Source organism: Larus michahellis, chromosome 19 (genome assembly GCF_964199755.1).
Source record: "Larus michahellis chromosome 19, bLarMic1.1, whole genome shotgun sequence".
Classification (NCBI taxonomy): domain Eukaryota; kingdom Metazoa; phylum Chordata; class Aves; order Charadriiformes; family Laridae; genus Larus; species Larus michahellis.
The window spans coordinates 2,930,663-2,947,998 of record NC_133914.1 but is presented as its reverse complement, the minus strand read 5'-3'; the positions used below and the strand labels follow the sequence as shown (position 1 = coordinate 2,947,998).

The 17,336-nt window shown below is 52.6% G+C and overlaps 2 protein-coding genes across 3 annotated transcripts; both read left to right on the top strand.

The window, feature by feature from the left end:
* On the top strand, positions 1-8,840 carry SF3A3 (splicing factor 3a subunit 3). The gene is made up of 17 exons (XM_074562768.1): positions 1-213; positions 384-431; positions 596-648; positions 1,166-1,271; positions 1,757-1,829; positions 2,684-2,775; positions 3,208-3,290; positions 3,658-3,796; positions 4,112-4,180; positions 4,536-4,603; positions 4,956-5,063; positions 5,387-5,456; positions 6,019-6,183; positions 6,296-6,406; positions 6,863-6,953; positions 7,887-7,942; positions 8,540-8,840. Exons 1-17 carry the CDS (start codon positions 118-120, stop codon positions 8,615-8,617), a joined length of 1,506 nt encoding a protein of 501 aa, XP_074418869.1. The 5' UTR covers positions 1-117; the 3' UTR covers positions 8,618-8,840.
* A 2,591-nt stretch (positions 8,841-11,431) lies between these two features.
* On the top strand, positions 11,432-16,932 carry LOC141733034 (uncharacterized). 2 transcript variants are annotated; one of them, XM_074562767.1, is made up of 9 exons: positions 11,432-11,585; positions 11,969-12,028; positions 12,460-12,728; positions 12,971-13,069; positions 13,282-13,435; positions 13,697-13,764; positions 14,331-14,426; positions 14,547-14,750; positions 16,816-16,932. In XM_074562767.1, exons 1-9 carry the CDS (start codon positions 11,549-11,551, stop codon positions 16,858-16,860), a joined length of 1,032 nt encoding a protein of 343 aa, XP_074418868.1. In that variant the 5' UTR covers positions 11,432-11,548; the 3' UTR covers positions 16,861-16,932. The 2 variants fall into 2 exon arrangements, with proteins under 2 accessions (XP_074418868.1, XP_074418867.1); XM_074562766.1 differs by lacking the exon at positions 16,816-16,932 and having other exon boundaries at positions 14,547-16,277.
* Positions 16,933-17,336: the final 404 nt, after the last annotated feature.

Sequence of the window (17,336 nt, the reverse complement as noted above, 5' to 3'; positions counted from 1 at the left end):
GAACCTCCGCGCAGGGCCGGAACCTCCGCGCCGGGCGCGGGGCCGGGTCGGAGCCTTCCTGCGGGGCGCAGGCGGGGCCGGAAGAACGGCGGGGCGGCGTCGGGTGGCGCGGGGGGAATGGAGACCATCCTGGAGCAGCAGCGGCGGTACCATGAGGAGCGGGAGCGGCTTATGGACGTGATGGTGAAGGAGATGCTCACCAAGAAGTCCACGGTGCGTGCGGGGCCGCGGGGGGGGGAGGGGGGAAGGCGGCCGCGGCCGGGCCCGCGCTCACCTCCACCCCGCTCCTCTCCCCGCTCCTCTCCCCGCTCCTCTCCCCGCTCCTCTCCCCGCTCCTCTCCCCGCTCCTCTCCCCGCTCCTCTCCCCGCTCCTCTCCCCGCAGCTCCGCGACCAGATCAACTCGGACCACCGGACGCGGGCCATGCAGGACGTGAGTGCGCGGGGGCGGGCGGTGGGCCCGAGGTGGGCCCCGACGGCGGCCCCGGGGCCGCGCGGGACGGGCTAGGCCGCTGCCGGGGCGCCCGGGAGGGAGCGAGCCCCGTCCTCCCCGCGGTGACGGGCGCTACGGCGCCGGGGCCTGCTCTTGTTTTGCAGAGGTACATGGAAGTGAGCGGCAACCTGAGAGACTTGTACGACGACAAGGACGGGTAAGTGGACAGAGACCCGTCTGGTATATGCCTCGGAACGCAGACACCCCATCCGTGTGTGCCCCGGCGTGCCCGCTGCTCCTGTGGGCATGGGAAGAACCGGGGGCTCCTGTAAGTCGTTTGTAAACCCATGAGGAGAGATGCTGGTATGTAAGACCAGGGGTCAGGCGTTGGAGACTCAACCTGCCAGAGCAGGACCCAGGTTGCACATTGGGTGTGTATGTGCTGGATATACCCATTTTGTTATTTTCTTGGTTTAAGTCATGGGGGGAGGCTCTGAGTTGCCTTGAAGGTTTATAAGGTGACACTGCAGCACATTCAGTAGGAGACGTGATCCGGACCCTCAAAGCGTAAGCCCGGCGGACTGTGGGGTCTGATGTAATGTTCCGAGGTCTGCAGTCAGCCTTGCTGGAGCTTCGTGACATCAAAATGCAGCACGAGACTTGGAAAAAGGTTGTAGCGGTGTCAATGTGTTTTCCTTTCCACTTGTAATCTGTCCTTTTTCATGAACTCATAGCTTACGGAAAGAAGAACTCAGTGCCATTTCAGGGCCAAATGAATTTGCAGAATTCTACAACAGACTGAAACAAATCAAGGAATTTCACCGGAAGCACCCGAATGAGGTAAGTAGTTATCTACTTCGTAAGAATAGGTGATTTCTGGTCTGTTGGACCTAATCCCTACAATAAACAGACTTTCTTTTTTCCAGTTTAATTGCCTTAATATACAAGTATTAAGTACATTAAAAAGTCACTTGAAGAAAGAAAATGTTCAAGGTTAGGCAGTGCTTCAGAGGCAGTGTGTACGCTCCTGTGAGAGCAGTGTGGACATCAGAAGATGCAGGATGCGTTCTCTAACTGTATTCTCTGCGTGCTGTGTGGTAGCTCAGGAACATTCTGCTGCTGAGCTGGTGTTTGGTCTTGCCCATCTTGTGCTGGCTAAAGTCAGACTTTTTCCTTTGTGCAAAAATAATGGTGAAGAAACGCTTTGGATGCCTTTTCAGTTAGCAGTTTAATTAATATAAAATCACAATAGATTGCAAACTATAAATCTGGGACATCAGCTGAAGTAATAAATTTTCCTCTAACTTCTCTGCCTGTTCTTGAAGATCTGTGTTCCGATGTCAGTGGAGTTTGAGGAACTGTTGAAGGCCAGAGACAACCCGAGTGAAGAAGCTCAAAGTAAGTTTGTGGTTTTTCTGAGGCCAGTTTAAGTGACAATATGGTGCTTGCATGAGAGTCATTATTTAATGAGATGTTTGATCTGTTTTGCACATTTCAGAGTTCCACCTCCCTTTTACTAAATGACTTGAAAATTTCTTTTACCATTTAAATTTTTCTGAACTGCAGCCCCTGGGAATATTCCACAGTAGTGGTGCCCCTCTTGAGGAGTGTTCTTGTGTGCTTACACAGAGCAGCGGTCAGGTGTCTGATCAACGGGTATCCCACTTCATAGAATCACAGAATGGTTTGGGTTGGAAGGGACCTTAAAAGATTATCCAGTTCCAACCCCCCCTGCCCTGGGCAGGGACACCTCCCACCAGCCCAGGTTGCTCCAGGCCCTGTCCAACCTGGCCTTGAACCCCTCCAGGGATGGGGCAGCCACAGCTTCTCTGGGCAGCCTGGGCCAGGGGCTCACCACCCTTATGGTCAAGAATTTCTTCCTAATCTAAATCTCCCCTCTTCCATTTTAAAGCCGTTCCCCCTCGTCCCATGGCTCCCCTCCCTGATCCAGAGTTTCCAGCTTTCCTGGAGCCCCTTTAGGGACTGGAAGGGGCTGGAAGGTCTCCCCGGAGCCTTCTCTTCTCCAGGCTGAACCCCCCCCAACTCTCTCAGCCTGTCCTCCCAGCAGAGGGGCTCCAGCCCTCCCAGCATCTTTGTGGCCTCCTCTGGGATGGAGAATGTTTACCACTTGCATTATAAACATCTTAAGCATAAATTAGTCCACGGTTACTCCTTTTCAAGTTCTAAAGCATATGCACAATAAGTAGGGAAGATTAAGCTCATACTAAAGCTCTTCATGATCTTTCCTATAGATCTGGTGGAGTTCACGGATGAGGAAGGGTATGGACGATACTTAGATCTGCATGATTGTTATCTCAAGTACATTAATCTAAAATCATCAGAGGTAAGTGGCTGCATGTGTTTGGGCAACTTCAGTGCTTAAAGCTGAGGGTTTTTTTCTTTGGTTCGTTCATGGTTATTTGTTGTTTGTTTTTTTTCTTACATAGATAAGTTTATTTCCAAATAGCTATTTCTAAGTCACTTTGTTGCACGTACAGCTTGACAGCATCTGGATTCTGAATGCTGTTTTGTGACTCTTCTGTTCTCTTCAGTTGATATCTCTCTATTGTTAGTGTAAGGTTGGCTTTGTAAAAAGCCTCTGTTTTCTCCTGCCAAGTACTGCCAGGTGTCTAAGGCAATGTGGTAGCTCACAGAGGCCTCTGCAGTCCAGAATAATGGCATGAGCTAGTGCTTTTCTTCTGGTCTGGTAACTGGAAACTGGATGTTAAGTTGGCTCCGTGTGTCTAAAGACTGACTCAAACTTTTTCGTTCTTAGAAATTGGATTATATCACTTACTTATCAACATTTGACCAACTCTTCGATATTCCCAAGGAGAGGAAAAATGCTGAATATAAGAGGTGAGCCTTTTTGCCTACCTGCTGCTTTTATGACACTTGAGGAGAAGGACTTGCTTCTTAAGTGTACAGCTGCTAAGAATATAATTAACAGTCAAACTCAACTCATGTAAATTGGGTCACGGAGCTATAGTAAGTCAGCCGTGTGTCTGAGCCCTGGGATAACATGCAGTGCAGCAAAAATGTGCTCTTGTGGAAGGACCTTACTTTATCCTTATGACAGCCGCATCTAGAAATTGCGTGTTGAAAACTCATAATCGTGATGACTTCCCTTTGGAGTACTAGAGGGTAATTGCTTTCCAAAGATGTGGTTAAATAAATATGTTAAAGGTTGATACTGAATTACCTGTTCTCCTGATTACTCTGCCAGGTACCTGGAAATGCTTCTGGAGTACCTACAGGATTACACAGATCGAGTGAAACCGTTACTGGACCAGAATGAACTTTTTGGGAAAATTCAGACTGAGTTTGAGAAGAAGTGGGAAAATGGAACGTTCCCTGGCTGGCCGGTGAGCAGTCGTTAAGCCCCTGTGAATGCTTCTGTAGTTGCGATAGGTTTTCTCTGAATCATTTGTGTAAAGCCATCTCTGAGGTTAAGTCCAATAGCAAGGTGTGTAACTGTGTATCACAAAGGTGCAACTTAATATTAATTTGAATTTGAAAACCAATGTAACAGGTTTGAAGTGAATTTTGTCTCTTTTCTGTTGCTCAGTTTAGTGAGAGAATTTTTCTCTGTGAAAGGAACCGCTTTTCTTGAGGTCAGACTATTATATTGCATGAAGTGTTGTAGGATGTCACGCAGATCTTGTGGTTTTTCTTGGCAGAAAGAGACCAGCAGCGCACTCACTCATGCTGGAGCCCACCTGGATCTCTCAGCGTTTTCCTCTTGGGAGGTATGTTTCCAGTGCTCTGCACTTAGTGCTAAATTTTGGGCAGGTGGAAGCGTACTTATTTTGATTCTTCTCATAATTTTACTTGCTGTGCTTTCACCTCTGGCTCTGTACTGTCTGAATAAAACTTTGATTATGCTGATGACTTAATTTCACCCATTAGGGGGATGTAACTTGAAGGATCTGGTTAGATTTGTCACGTTCCTCATTTTTCAGCGAGGAGTGGTGCACCCTCGACAGTCCTTTATTGAATGCTGTTCGTTGTTTGGGGTTTTTTTTTCTTTTTTTAATGGACATACATCCATATTGTATTTGTTTAATAGCCTCTCTCTCACTGTGACTTACTTTAATTGAACAGGAATTGGCCTCCCTGGGACTGGACAGATTAAAATCGGCTTTACTGGCCTTGGGACTAAAATGTGGCGGGTAAGGTGCAGTCTTTTTATAGTTCCTTTTCAGTTGTTAAGGTCTTCCTTCTTTCATTCCCTTATGGGATACTGGTTTTGTCCTCTCTGTGGTACAAGCATTACTTGAATGATGTTTGAAATACAAAACATTTAGAACCAACCAGGGGATACTGCAATCTGCTGTTTTGAGAAGTGTCCTGTGCTGAAGCCTCTTGTATAGAAGAATTTGGCTTAAGGAACGAAGACAAAGATAATAGGAAATCTCATAATCTCTTAAAAGCTAAATTTAGAATTTTGTTGCGTGAATTCAAATAGTTTTCGGGAAATGTAAAACTATAGTTTGGCCTTGTCTACGCCCTGCATCTCCACAGGACTCTGGAAGAGCGTGCTCAGAGACTTTTTAGCACTAAAGGCAAATCCCTAGAAGCGCTTGATCCTTCCTTGTTTGCTAAGAATCCAAAGACAAAAGGAAGCAAAAGGTGAGTTCCTAAAGGGCCTTCTCAGGTTGGTGGTGTTCTCTTCACTTGGACGAGAAGTATTCTATAGACATCAGTCCTGTATAGTTGTGACAGAGAGATTCTTGGAGTCTTAGAAGCTGGTCATGTTGGACCAAATAATCCTGAACCAAATGGAAGATACCAGAGCTGAATGGTTTGTGTGCAGTTTAGTTTACGCGAGCAGCTTGGTACTTGTTTCTGTTTTCTTGCTGTATTCAAGTCAAATGTGTCTTTAGAAGTTCAGTGTACGTGTGACGTTTGCAGTTCTGGAATGGACTTCATAAAGTTCCTTTATCTATTTCCAGAGACACTGAAAGAAATAAAGATCTTGCATTCCTGGAAGCTCAGATTTATGAGTATGTAGAAGTTCTTGGGGTAAGGATTTTATTTTGTCTTTGAGCTTTTTATTTCAGAGCTGTCAAATAGTGACTGGAAGGTTATCCACAACTTTACCCAGTGCTTTCATAGACGGCATGCTCAGAAGAGTTAACTTTCGTGTCCAGAGTTGTAACGTTTTAAAGTGCATGTTGGCAGTTAGCTTTTTCTGTCAATAAGTAGAATAGGATGGATTACATTTATATTTCCATTAGTTATGCCGAAGTCACAGGGGATTGCCGACCTTTACTTGGTCTGCCTCGATGCTTGCCTTAAGTCCTTGCTTTAGCTTGAGGTTATTGCTTTTAGCAGGGTGGCTGTTGCTGTTAACTCGTCATCTTGGAAGTGCTACTTGTACTACAAGTTTTTCATTCTTTGAGGGTAGGAAAATATTATACTAAAAGCTTAAGTTGGGCTACATAAAATGAGTTCTCTGTTTCATACTGGTCTTCCATTCCCGTCCTTCTGTACACTGAGGAAGCGTTTCACGCTGCCAGAGTTTGTCCTTATTTTGTTGCTGTCGCATTGTGTGGACAATTCCTTCTCTTTCCTCACGCTCTAGGAACAGAGGCACCTCACTCACGAGAACGTGCAGCGTAAGCAAGCACGGACAGGGGAAGAGAGGGAGGAGGAGGAGGAAGAGCAGATCAGTGAGAGTGAGAGTGAAGATGAAGAAAATGAAATCATTTATAATCCTAAAAATCTGCCTCTTGGTTGGGATGGCAAGGTAATGAGATTGTCAGGTCTGGAAAAGAGGGAGGTGTCACTGACTCCACGCTACTCTTCTGTTTGAACCTGCCTTGCCATTTGGCCTAATCGTTGTTTTCTTCACTTGCCAGCCGATCCCATACTGGTTGTATAAATTACATGGTTTAAACATCAACTACAATTGTGAGATTTGTGGGAACTACACCTACCGAGGGCCCAAAGCTTTTCAGCGTCACTTTGCAGTAAGTATTTTTTTGCTACAAAAGCATCAGTGCTATGTTCCGATAGTCTTTATAATAAGTGACTAGTAAATCACTGGAGTGCCTGAGTGGTGCTTCTTCCACTTCTAAAACGTGGGCTTGGGCTGGTGCTGCAGGGCCATGCGATTGGAACTATAAATTACGTAGGGCATGCTAAGATCTCTTCTGCAGATTTTTGTACAGTCCCTTCTTGTTTGAACACTAATTCCAGTATCCACATCTGAGTGGTGCAGAGTGCCTGTTGACTGCCAGTGTATCGTTACTGTCTAAAATACAGAAAAAAAATCTTTTTCTAGAGGTTTTTAGGACCGGTAGATTTGTATGTTGATAGCATTTGTTTCGCCCTGTCCAGATGTTAACGTATCTTTTGTAGTCTTTGGCATTGCGGATGAAGTGGCATTCCCTCTCAGACACTGACCTCTTGCCTCTTCTCCCCAGGAGTGGCGACACGCTCACGGGATGAGATGCCTGGGCATTCCCAACACGGCGCATTTTGCCAACGTCACACAGATTGAGGATGCAGTCTCATGTAAGTCCTGATGGCAGAACTGGGAACGCATGCCATAAGAATGCTCATTTTAGCTCTTGCCGAAAATTTGCCTTACCCAATGACCAGAGACTAGTTGTAGGAAAGAGGGTAAAAAACATGGTGCCTGTGGGATGATCCTTCCTTGGACCATCCCTCCCAGCTCTGAAAAGGAGAGTGGCTTTTTTCCTTTGTTGGATAGCCGCAGGAGTAGGTGCTTGCTGGGATGCCAGGGAAGTGTTCATTTGTTGCCAGCTGTTTTGTCAGTGGTGGTTTGTGTGTGAAATCTCAGCAAAGTGCAATGGGTCACCATTTCGTTAGGCAGAGCGTGGCCGTATCATCCTGTGTAGCTCTTAATTGATGTTTGCCAGCATCTTCGTGGGGAAGCCAGAAAAACCTTCCGAAATGGTAGAGCCTACGGGCCAATTTTGAAAGCCTACAGTCCTTAGGACTTAACAGCGGTGATAATTGAATGTGGCTTATCTGTGCTGATGTTTTGAGGACGCTGCCTCACACAGAGGGTGTTTCTTGAATCTGCACCACTTCAGTAGACAGATACAGGTTATGGTTCCTGGAGGCAAATTAATTCTTGCCTAGAAGAAAACAAATAGGTAAAGCCTTGATTTCCCAAACAAGCTATTATTGCCTTTGGAGCTGTATCTCTGCAGTAGTGTTTCTGGACCTTTGTCTCTTGTGTTTTATCCTGAATGATCACTTTAAAGCCTTGTTTGCTTTAGTTCTCATGCCTTTCAGTAAATCATACGGGGGAATGATGTGTTTGTAATGGGTATTAGATACATTCCTGGACTGCTGAAGTGACAGTGTTTTAAAAGAAAGAAAGAAGAGAAAAAAAAGCTCATGTCTGTATTTTGCTAGATTAAAAACTAGTATCTCAAGGGAAATGGCAGCAGATCCTGTGTGACTTTGTATTTACAGTGTGGGCAAAGCTGAAACAGCAGAAGGCTTCAGAGAGATGGCAGCCCGATACAGAGGTGAGATGTTGCGGAGACATTTGGATGTCTCTAGTCCTGTGTACAGGGAACCCCCGTTTACGGTGCACGAACTGCCTGGTCCTGTCAAAAGAATTTCTAAGAGAGTGCCCTGCACGCTGGAGGGATGAGCAGGAACCTCCGCTGCTGGTTGCACAGCTCCTGTTAGTGGTGATGTATGACAAGCACTTCTTGTGCTGTATGGGAGGGTCATTCTGGTAGGACAGACTCAGCCCTTCGTCTAAGAATCTTTTAATTACAGTATCAATGTCATCCTTGTGAGAAGAAAAAGGAACTGCTGTGAGCAATGTGTTCACTTATACTAGTACCCTTTCTTAAACTTCTATCTCAAACCGTTTTTCAGCAGTATGCAGAGCGACTGTGGAAATAGAGCCTGTAGTACAGCTTGTAATTACTGTGGCTCTGCCTGAGCTCTTCTCGTGGAGCCTGCTGGCGGACCCTCTGCACACCTTCACGTGGAGAGGTTCTGGGCAGGCTGGTCCTCTTCAGTAGGTGCTGCTGGAGCTAAAATTCAAATGCGGTAGTACAACCTGAGTCAGGCTGTGTCCAGGTGCCTCTAAACTGTTCATTCCATTCTAGGAGGAATATGAGGATTCCAGTGGGAATGTGGTGAATAAAAAAACCTATGAAGACTTGAAACGTCAAGGGCTGCTGTAGCTTTTCCCAAGTGAAGGATTTCACGTCTGAAAAGCAAGTGGAGATGTGTCGGCAGCTCTGACTCTTCTTCAGTTTCTTGATTTTCTATGTGCATGAGTATAGATTTCAAGAATACTTTATAGAATCACTTTCTAGTAAGCCCCTTGTGAAAAGCAGACTTGTGATGTTATTTTATATTTAAAAAAAACAAACCTTGAAAAATAAACTGGGTTTAATTTAGGAAGTGCTGAGAAACTTGTCTCCTTTTGTATGCTGGAAGGAAGAGTTTTAATTACGATCTTTTTAAAATGCTTTTTATGTAGTTTGAATTGTCAGAAACAATTGCTTCTCTCTTATTCCCATTCTGATGGAAATTTTTGTGATGAGGATTGACTGTAAAGCACGCGTGAACATTGCATGCTGACAACGAGTAACGCTCCTGTGCTGTATCTTGCTCTAAGAATATGGTTGTCTTTGGGCTCCTTTGCAAAACAAATTTATTTGGCTTGCGTTGCTGCTTTTACCTCATCTCTGTCTCCCTGTGGAGGTTTGGCCGCCGGGATTTTTTCAGGGCGTTAATAATAGAGCTTGATTTGAGGTTGGGCTGTGTGGGCAGTTTGTGGTAATTTCTCCGGCGCTGTGGGAGCCCTCCCCCCTCCAGCCGCTCAGGTGGGGTTTCATTTGGTAGCGAGTTGGCTTGTGTGGCATCTCCAGCCTCAAAACCCCCTTTCTCTTGTTGCCGCGTAGGGCTGTTTGCATTTCCAGGTGCCGTGGAGCAGCAGGTAGCGAGCGCTTCCCTCGGGTGATGGTTTGCGCAGCCGGTGGTTGCTGGGGTGGGGCTGGTTGCTGGCACCGGGGCGCAGCCTGCGCGGCGGCACCACAGCTGCCGTCGGTGCTCGCACGGTGCTTGCAGGCGCTCGCTCCACCACCAGCAGCGGCTGCAGGCGTTCGCTGGGGCCTCGGGGAGCAGAGGGACAGGTGAGTCGATGCCGGGGGCTCTTTGCTGTTCTCTGGGATGAAGCCACGTCTGGTGGGCGTCCGTTAGCCTGCCCCGGGGCTGGGCTGTGCTGGAGGCGCACCCTGCTCAGTAAGGGTCTCCCAACCTGGCCTGGGTGGTGGCTGCCCTGGTTTGGAAGGTCAGAGACGCCAGCCTGCATTGTCTTCTCTTTCACTCTGAAGGAACAGGCTCAGTGGTCTCTACACAAGCTTCAGCCATTCCTGGCCCTCGGGGAATGCTAACTGGGCCTGGATCATAAGACAGGAGGGGAGTGTTATGGTTCTCCTTGGAGAACTTGGCTGTGGAGCCTGTTTGGTGTCACGTCTCCAGTGCTTCCTTAGCTAAACGGGTAAAGATTTTAAATGAATGCAGAGAGACTCCAGCAGTGAAGAGCCGGGTGTCATGGGAAGCACCAAAGCAGGTAGAATTTCCCAAACCATGGGGGCGAGCGGGTGGGCAAGGGACCCGGCGGGGAGAAGCTGCGCAGACACCTCTCTGTAGTCGGGACTCGACAGCAGCGTGGAGCCACATGCAAGGACGTAATTGAGAGATTTGCATCAGAAAATTTCTGTCTATTGAGCCCGCTCCGTCGTGAAGCCTGGACACTCGGCAGAACCCTGTTCTCCTGGCTGTGGAGCAGGGGTGGCTCCGGTGCCCACCCTGGGGAGCCAGCTCGTGTCACGGCAGACCTGCCTCCTGCCCCCTCTGTACTGCACTCCTGGACGTGCTGCCTGGTCTGGCTCGGCCGGGGCAGCTGCTCGAGCCCAGGGCCGTGGTGGCCGGGCAGGGGGAGATCCTGCACGGGAGGGATGTGTGTGCCACCCTCCTGGGCCAGGGGCTGCGGTGTGGGCTGGGGGGGAAGACGCAGAGGTGGACAGGTGGGAAGGATGTGACTGTTAATTGTGAGTTAACCAGAAATCCTTGAGCGTTGGCAGCGCAAGGGCTCTTTACGATCCAGAGCACTTCCACCTCTCGCTAGGGAAAGCTGTCGGTGTTGCTGTTACGTTCCACGTGAGTTTTGTGTGCCAGAACTGACGGGGCTGTTTTGCTCTTTGCCGGGTCCTGAGGGCCTGTTGCATTGGTGTGTCTGGAAATTTTTCACACCGGACTTTTTCTTTATCCGTCCACAGCAAGAACTGCTACGGCGGGTCTCTCTCGCTGCTTTGAGGGCTGGTGGGCTGAGTGATGGCCTTGGCTCCTCCCGCGGCGGGTGCTGCTGCCGGGGGAGTCACATCTTCATTTGCAACAGCATCAGCAAACTGCTGCCGTGGTCCAAGTGTCACCGTAACCACCCTTCCTCCGCGCTGACGGAGAGTTGCCACACCAACGGGAGCACGTGGCTCCCCGGGGGCTCCTGCTCGCCAGCAGCCCTGCCCCAGGGCCCCGCCGTGGAGAGCCCCTCGGGAGGCAGCGGCTGTGGATGTCCCGGGGATGAGCATGGCTCCAGCCCCCACCCTGCTCCAGATGTGGCTGGAGGGGCCCAGCTGTGGCTCCCTGAAGTCCAGGCAAGCGCGGTGATAAGGGTGCCGAATTATTCAGTTATTTATATGTTAGATGGCTTCTGGGTTGAGAGCCTGTTGAGATGACCTGGACGGCAGTTTTCAGACACTTATTTCTGCCTCAAAAGCATGTCCTGCCGCTACAGGGACCAAAAATGGAGTGCTGAACAACCTGGATTTCCCTGGTGTCCCCCTGTGTCTGGAATACAGGCTGTAGAATTTCCTAGAAGAAAGGTTTCTTCAAAAAAACCCAAACAAACCTCAACAGGAATACCTCTTTTATGTCACTTGTCGTGATGTTGTTTCTGCCACCTCCTCCCGAGCTGTGTGCTGGGCAGACTTGGGGAGCTCGTGCTGCTGTGACCGCGGCAGTGACACCGGGCTGTCCCCTCCTGCTGCCCGGCTCTGACCCTGCCTCTTCCCACCAGGTCCCACTGAAGTTGCTGGTGGACGAAGATGGCAGGTCGCCGATGGCTCGTGTCCCCCGTTCAAGGTAACGGGGGCTCTGCTGCAGCATGGAGAGTGACGTCTGTCCCAGCGTGCCCCAGGCGTCCATCCCTGTCCTGGCTGCCAAAGGCTGTGCCAAAGGCTCCCTGGGACGAGGGGTGGCCACTAGTCACCCGGGGATCTGGGCAACTGGAGGGGTCTTTCTGCAGCAGGGCTGGCCCCCTGTGGCCAGCACGGGTCCCTGACCTCAGGTGTGTTTGTGGGGCTCCCCATGAGTTCCCCGAGGGGACCTGGCCACCGCCCGCTCCAGGGTCGCCAGTGGGGCCTGGGTTTGGCGTTTGTTTCCCCGTGCTGCTGGGGAGGCTCTTTGGGCTGGGGGGAAAGCGGGTGGCAGACGCGGTGGTCTCAGTTGTCCCCGCTCCATTCCAGGCCTGCTGCTCTGCATCTTGGCTCTGCACCTCTGCGCCCAGGACCCTCTTGCCACAGCAGGTGAGCTCTCTGCCCCACAGGAGACCTGGGGCCGCTGTGGGGAGCAGGGCAAAGGCAGTGTGGTGCCACGGGGACTTTGTCCCTGTCCCCTCCAGGCTGTATTCTGTAGGATGGAGCTGCACTGAGGAACCTTTTTTCAGGGTTTAGAGCCTAGAAAAGCCTGTTCCTCACATGCAGTGAGGCTGGAAGGGGGAGGGAGAAGCTGCAGGAGCCTGTTGTCTGACCTGCTCGTCGGGCTGCCCAGTTGATGGCTGAAAATGCACTTTGTTTGGGCCACCCTGTCACCTACTGCCATCCACATCCCAAACACGATGTCACTGACGCTTCCTGCAGATGCCTTTGCACCCTGCAGAGGCTCAAGAGGGGATGCAGGGCTCGCGGAGCACGAGGTTGGTGTTTCCTTCACCAAGGAGGAACTTTGTGTCTTCCAGAGCATGCCGCGGCCCCCAGCGCCTCGGTGGCCCACCACGGCGTGACTGCTGCCCCCAGCACCTCGGTGGCCCACCACGGCGTGACTGCTGCCCCCAGCACCTCGGTGGCCCAGCACGCCACAGCCGCCAACGCCTCAGTGGCCCACCACGGCGCGACTGCTGCCCCCAGTGCCTCAGTGGCCCACTACGCCACAGCCCCCAACGCCTCGGTGGCCTGCAATGCCTCGGTGGCCGCCAACTCCTCTGTGAATGCTACAGAAGAAACACCGGTAAGAAAAGTAAAGCCGCCGGCCAGGCTGTTACAGCCCCAGGGACGGGGTCTCTAACCCGACTGGTCCCTTGTGGGAGCCGGGCATCCCATGAGAGCATCTCCCGAGGAAGGAGGGGGCAGCTCGGGCAGGGGGTGGCTGTGCAGAGGCAGCCCCTCCAGGGCCGTGGCCGGGGACAGCGCGGGGGCGCCGTGTGAGGAGGCTTCGCTGCACGCTGACGCCCTGGTGTGTTCCCCCTGCAGCTCACCTGCCAGAGCTTTCAGTGCTCTGGGGAGAGGTGTTACCAGGACGAAGCCCACGCCAACGAAACGGTGACCTGCCATAACGAGACCCACTGTGAGGTACGGAGCTCGCTGAGACGGAGGCGTGGGGGGGCTGTGATAGGGAAAGCCTGTTTTCCCTTTCTTTATATCAGGAATCCACAGTACCCTCTTGTTTGTGTCAATCTCCTGTTTCCCTTCTCCCTGTTGCGGTCTGTGGGTTATTTTTGCACCTTCGCAATGGCCTCTCTTCCCACTCCTCGCATTTTTTTCCTTTGGCTCTGCTGTTGCAGCTTTATCGTTTCTCCAGCACGAACTACACAGCCAGGTGCAGCAGCGCCTGCGGCGCAGAGATGTGCAGGACCAACGGCAGCGTGAGCAGGCAGCAGTGTGCCCTGGACTGCTGCGACTCCCGCCTCTGCCTGCAGCTCAACGCCAGCTCCTACGGTACCTGCCCACGGGGTCCCCGGGGGGGATGTCCGGGGCTCCAAGGTTAACGCTGCCGCACAGGAGGGAGGTGGGTGGGCACAACCCCGTCTCAGAGGACTGGCCGTGGATGCGTCGCCACATCTCCCCCGCCTGGGGTTTGCTGCCCTTCAGAGCTGGGGCGAGGGGAAGCGTGAGCCGTGATGGTGAACCTGTGCCGTGCGCGGCTGCGGAGGGCTGTGTGCTGGGCGCAGCCTCACGGGGCTCCTCCTGTGTCCGCAGGTGACCTGCCACCCACCACTGCGCCGCCTGCGACCACCACCACCACTCCCCGACCGCCCCCTCGAAACGTAGGTACCGTCCGGGCAGCGGCCACGGGCTCTGCAGGGGCGGCCACGCTCCCACCAGAGCGGGGCACAGGGAGGGTCCCTCCTGCCCCTGCGTTACAGGGTCAAAAGCCTCTGGGAGGGGAAAAAATCCTTAACAAGCTTTGAAAGGAAAGAGTCCATAATAAGCTCTGTCAAAAAGGATTTTTCCAAGCCCAGCACTTACGCCGGTCCTGGCAGGGAGGGTGCGGGACGGACGGGGCACTGCAGCCTTTCTCCCGAGCCTGCGTGGAGGGGAAGGTGCTTTGCCTTTGCAGGGCCCTGTTAAGAGGAAGGAAAAGGGGGTTTGAAACAGGTTTGCAACGCTGCTGTTTCACTGAAGTTTCCTGCAGTTTCAGACGGGGCACTCTCGGTCTTTTATCTCTCTGTGTCTGCAACGCCCGAGACAGCGCTGGCCAAATACCAAGACCAGAGTGATTTAGAAAGGAGCCCCCAGGAAAGAAGGGCTGCCTGAAGTTCCGTTCTTGTCCTGGGAGTCCCGCTCTCCGGACCGATGAATATCCAGTGTCTCCTCTGGCCCTCTCTTGTAGGGGAAAGTGTGTGCCGCGTTCTCCTGTCACGGGGATGGATGTTTCAAAGGCAAGAAGACTGTTGCTAGATGCATCGTTGGGCATGACTTCTGTGAGGTATGGCGGGACGGCCCGTGAGCTGGGATGTGCCCAGCAGCCTGGGTGCCTCCCTGTAATGTCAATACCAAAGGCTTGGCAGGACCTCCAGGCTAACGTCTCTCTCTCTCTTTCTTCTAGATGAAGAAGACGGGCTTGAATTACATGGCGGGGTGCAGCAGAGCCTGCAAGGCTGCCAAACCAGTCTGTGCCGGCGGGATGAAGGCTGCCTGTTACCAGGAGTGCTGCCCGGCTACCCTGAAAGCGAGCTGTCTGAAACTGGATGGCAAAGTTCACGTCAATAGCGCTGGGCAGGTGACTCTGTCCCAGCTGTTGAAGCTCATGGTGAGCGGGGTGGTCCTGCTCCTGAATCGCAGGGTCTCAGCTTCCCTCCGGGGGTAAGCAGCAGTCCGGGTGCTCTGCAGCCTGGCCTCCCACAGCGGAGCTCCCCGGCGCTCTTTAGGCTCCCTGTCTCCCTCTGACTTCAGCCAAGGCTGCTATCGGACGCCCTCTGTTACCTCCCTGTCCCAGAAACAAGGTGGCCCAGTGGCAGGTGGCTGCTTCTCCCCAGTGCAGGCGCCCACGAGGCGGCCCCAGGCCTCCAAGCGAAACGCGGTGGCCGTGGCTGCAGGATGCTGACGGGCTCTGGGCTCTGTCGGTGTTGTCCTGCGGCACCACCTTCCTGCGCACTCTGCTTCCAGAAGAGGCTGCGGGCGTCTGCTGGGGCGGACACCTGCCCGGGGATGGCTCCTGCCATTTCTGAGCTGCTCTGGGGATGGCGGGTCCCAACCACGGGTGGACGTGGGGCTCCGGCTTCATACCTCTGGCTGGTGAGAGCAGTGACGCTGGTTCCCTGCCCCAGCTCCTGCAGAGCAGGGGGGATCTGAGCAGCAGCCCCGCGGGATGCTCCCCTTCCCTGGGATGCTCCCCTTCCCTGGGATGCTCCCCTTCCCTGGGATGCTCCCCTTCCCTGGGATGCTCCCCTTCCCTGGGATGCTCCCCTTCCCTGGGATGCTCCCCTCTTTCCCCCTGCTTCCTAATCCCAGTGCAAGTCTCTTCTGGGTTACAGCTGGAGAGGATGAATTTCTGGTGCCCCCGTGCCTCGCTCGTGACTCATGAGCTTTGTACCTAAGCCAATGTCGTGTGCCAGGGACACCAAACCATGTGGCTAAATCCACTCTCAATCCTGCACCTTCCTGGGACTGGTGAGTCCTGGCTCCTGTTTCAGTGAAATTTAAATACTTGTAATTAAGACTCCCCCAGTGTATCCAGAGGAAAAGCACTTAATCTACGCACTAAGGAAGCGACAAAGATGTATTCTTCCCCGGCCCTGCCAAAAAACCTGTAGGCCTGTGAGACTTGCGAGCTAATTATGGTTTCTGAGCACTGTGCTGCCTGCCTGCCGCTGTGCTGCTGGGACCAGTGACCTCAGGAGAAGGAACAAGAGGGTGTTAAGCCTGCTTAAAAACCGGAAAATTCAGCCTTGGCTGAAGGCACAGGGTCTGCTCTAGTTAATAATCTGCTTTCTGGGCCCCCTCTTACTTGTTAGTTTAAAACTGCTCTGCGATGGGAAATATCTCTTGTATGGGTGGGTAAAATTAGTAACTCTCCGATTCTTAGGCAGGAAAATGGGATTACTCTGCAAGCATCTTGTGTTTTAGATGATCCTGTATTGCATCTGTGATTCTCTGCTGCTAAAGGCAGAGCAGAGTCGTGAGCATTCGCCTTTAACGTGAACCACCGCCGGCCTGTTATTGCATCACATGGAGCTGGTGCGTGGCTTTTCGGGCGTGGGTGTCAACGCGCTGCCCGTTGTGCAAACACACACTCTGCTGTCCTCTGTCATTGCTGTCTCTTTAAAGAAAAGATGATAAAAACACAAAAACCCGTCTGCGAGTCCCTTGGTCAGCGGTGGGGAATGCTGAGCGAGGCTGGACGCTCCGGGAAGGGGAGGGAGAGCCCGGCCCGGCTGCGCCGGTGGCAGGCTCTGCCCTGGGAGGTGCTGCTGGCTGAGAGGTTCTCATGCCGCGGATGTGGGACGGGGTGGAAAAAGCCTGACTGAAGCGGTAGCCGGCCCCTTCCACGTCGCAGGGCAGCCGCAACCAGCCTGCTCTTCTGCTGCACCGAAACCGCAGCGCGGGGCTTGGCGTGCTCTGAATTTGTTTCAGGCCACAATGTCAGCATCTCCGTAGCGAGTGAAAACAGGATCAAACCCAAGGGTTTTCTATCTCAAAAATACCATCCAGCACCACGTTTCTCGTAAGAACAGAGGTTTAGCGTTTATAGCAGATATTCCGGACTGTTCTCCTTTCGTTTCCTCTCGGCAGCCTCTCGCCATTCGGCACGGCCGCGGGAGCCGCGGGAAGGCCGGCAGCAGAGCCCTTCCGTTAACTGCTCAGTTTTTTTCCAGTCTTTAGATCTCGGCTGTTTCTCCCACATCTGTGGAAAGAGCTGACTTAGGCCAAACTCTCCCATCTCTCGTATGCAAAAGACGATGTCTGGTGACATTTTCTAGCACCTGCTTTACACACTCGGCAGCAATTCATTTGCATAACGAACCGGCAGCCGGAGGGTCGGCTTGTGCCAGCCGAGGCTTCTGGATACGCAACAAAAAATGAACTCAACGTCCTACTGAAAAAAGGCGAATCTCCCGATTTCACGGGAAACGAACCTTCCCCACTCCTCCTAACCCTTTCCCGTCGGGAGAGGGCTACAGCCTGCTCCCGCCCGGTTCCTGCCCCCTCCCACTCGGTTCCTGTCCCCCCCCGCCGGTCGCACCCGCCGTGCGGGACCCCCTCGGTTGCGACCCCGCTGGCCGGGGCGGGGGGCGGCGCCGGCCGCGATCCCTCCTGCTGTTCCCGGGACGGCGCCGTTATTTCCGGGGGCGGCAGCGGCGTCTCCCCCCGGTCCGGCCCCGCCGCGTCATCCAGC

Excerpts from the sequence above, each read along its gene's own strand:
- SF3A3 (XM_074562768.1), top strand. The coding sequence starts at position 118 with ATGGAGACCATCCTGGAGCAGCAGCGGCGGTACCATGAGGAGCGGGAG. Across the intron at positions 3,291-3,657 it reads AAAAATGCTGAATATAAGAG|GTACCTGGAAATGCTTCTGG; the intron begins GTGAGCCTTTTT and ends TTACTCTGCCAG. Across the intron at positions 6,407-6,862 it reads CTTTTCAGCGTCACTTTGCA|GAGTGGCGACACGCTCACGG; the intron begins GTAAGTATTTTT and ends TCTTCTCCCCAG.
- LOC141733034 (XM_074562766.1), top strand. The coding sequence starts at position 11,549 with ATGGCAGGTCGCCGATGGCTCGTGTCCCCCGTTCAAG. Across the intron at positions 13,436-13,696 it reads GCTCAACGCCAGCTCCTACG|GTGACCTGCCACCCACCACT; the intron begins GTACCTGCCCAC and ends CTGTGTCCGCAG. Across the intron at positions 13,765-14,330 it reads CCCGACCGCCCCCTCGAAAC|GGGAAAGTGTGTGCCGCGTT; the intron begins GTAGGTACCGTC and ends CCTCTCTTGTAG.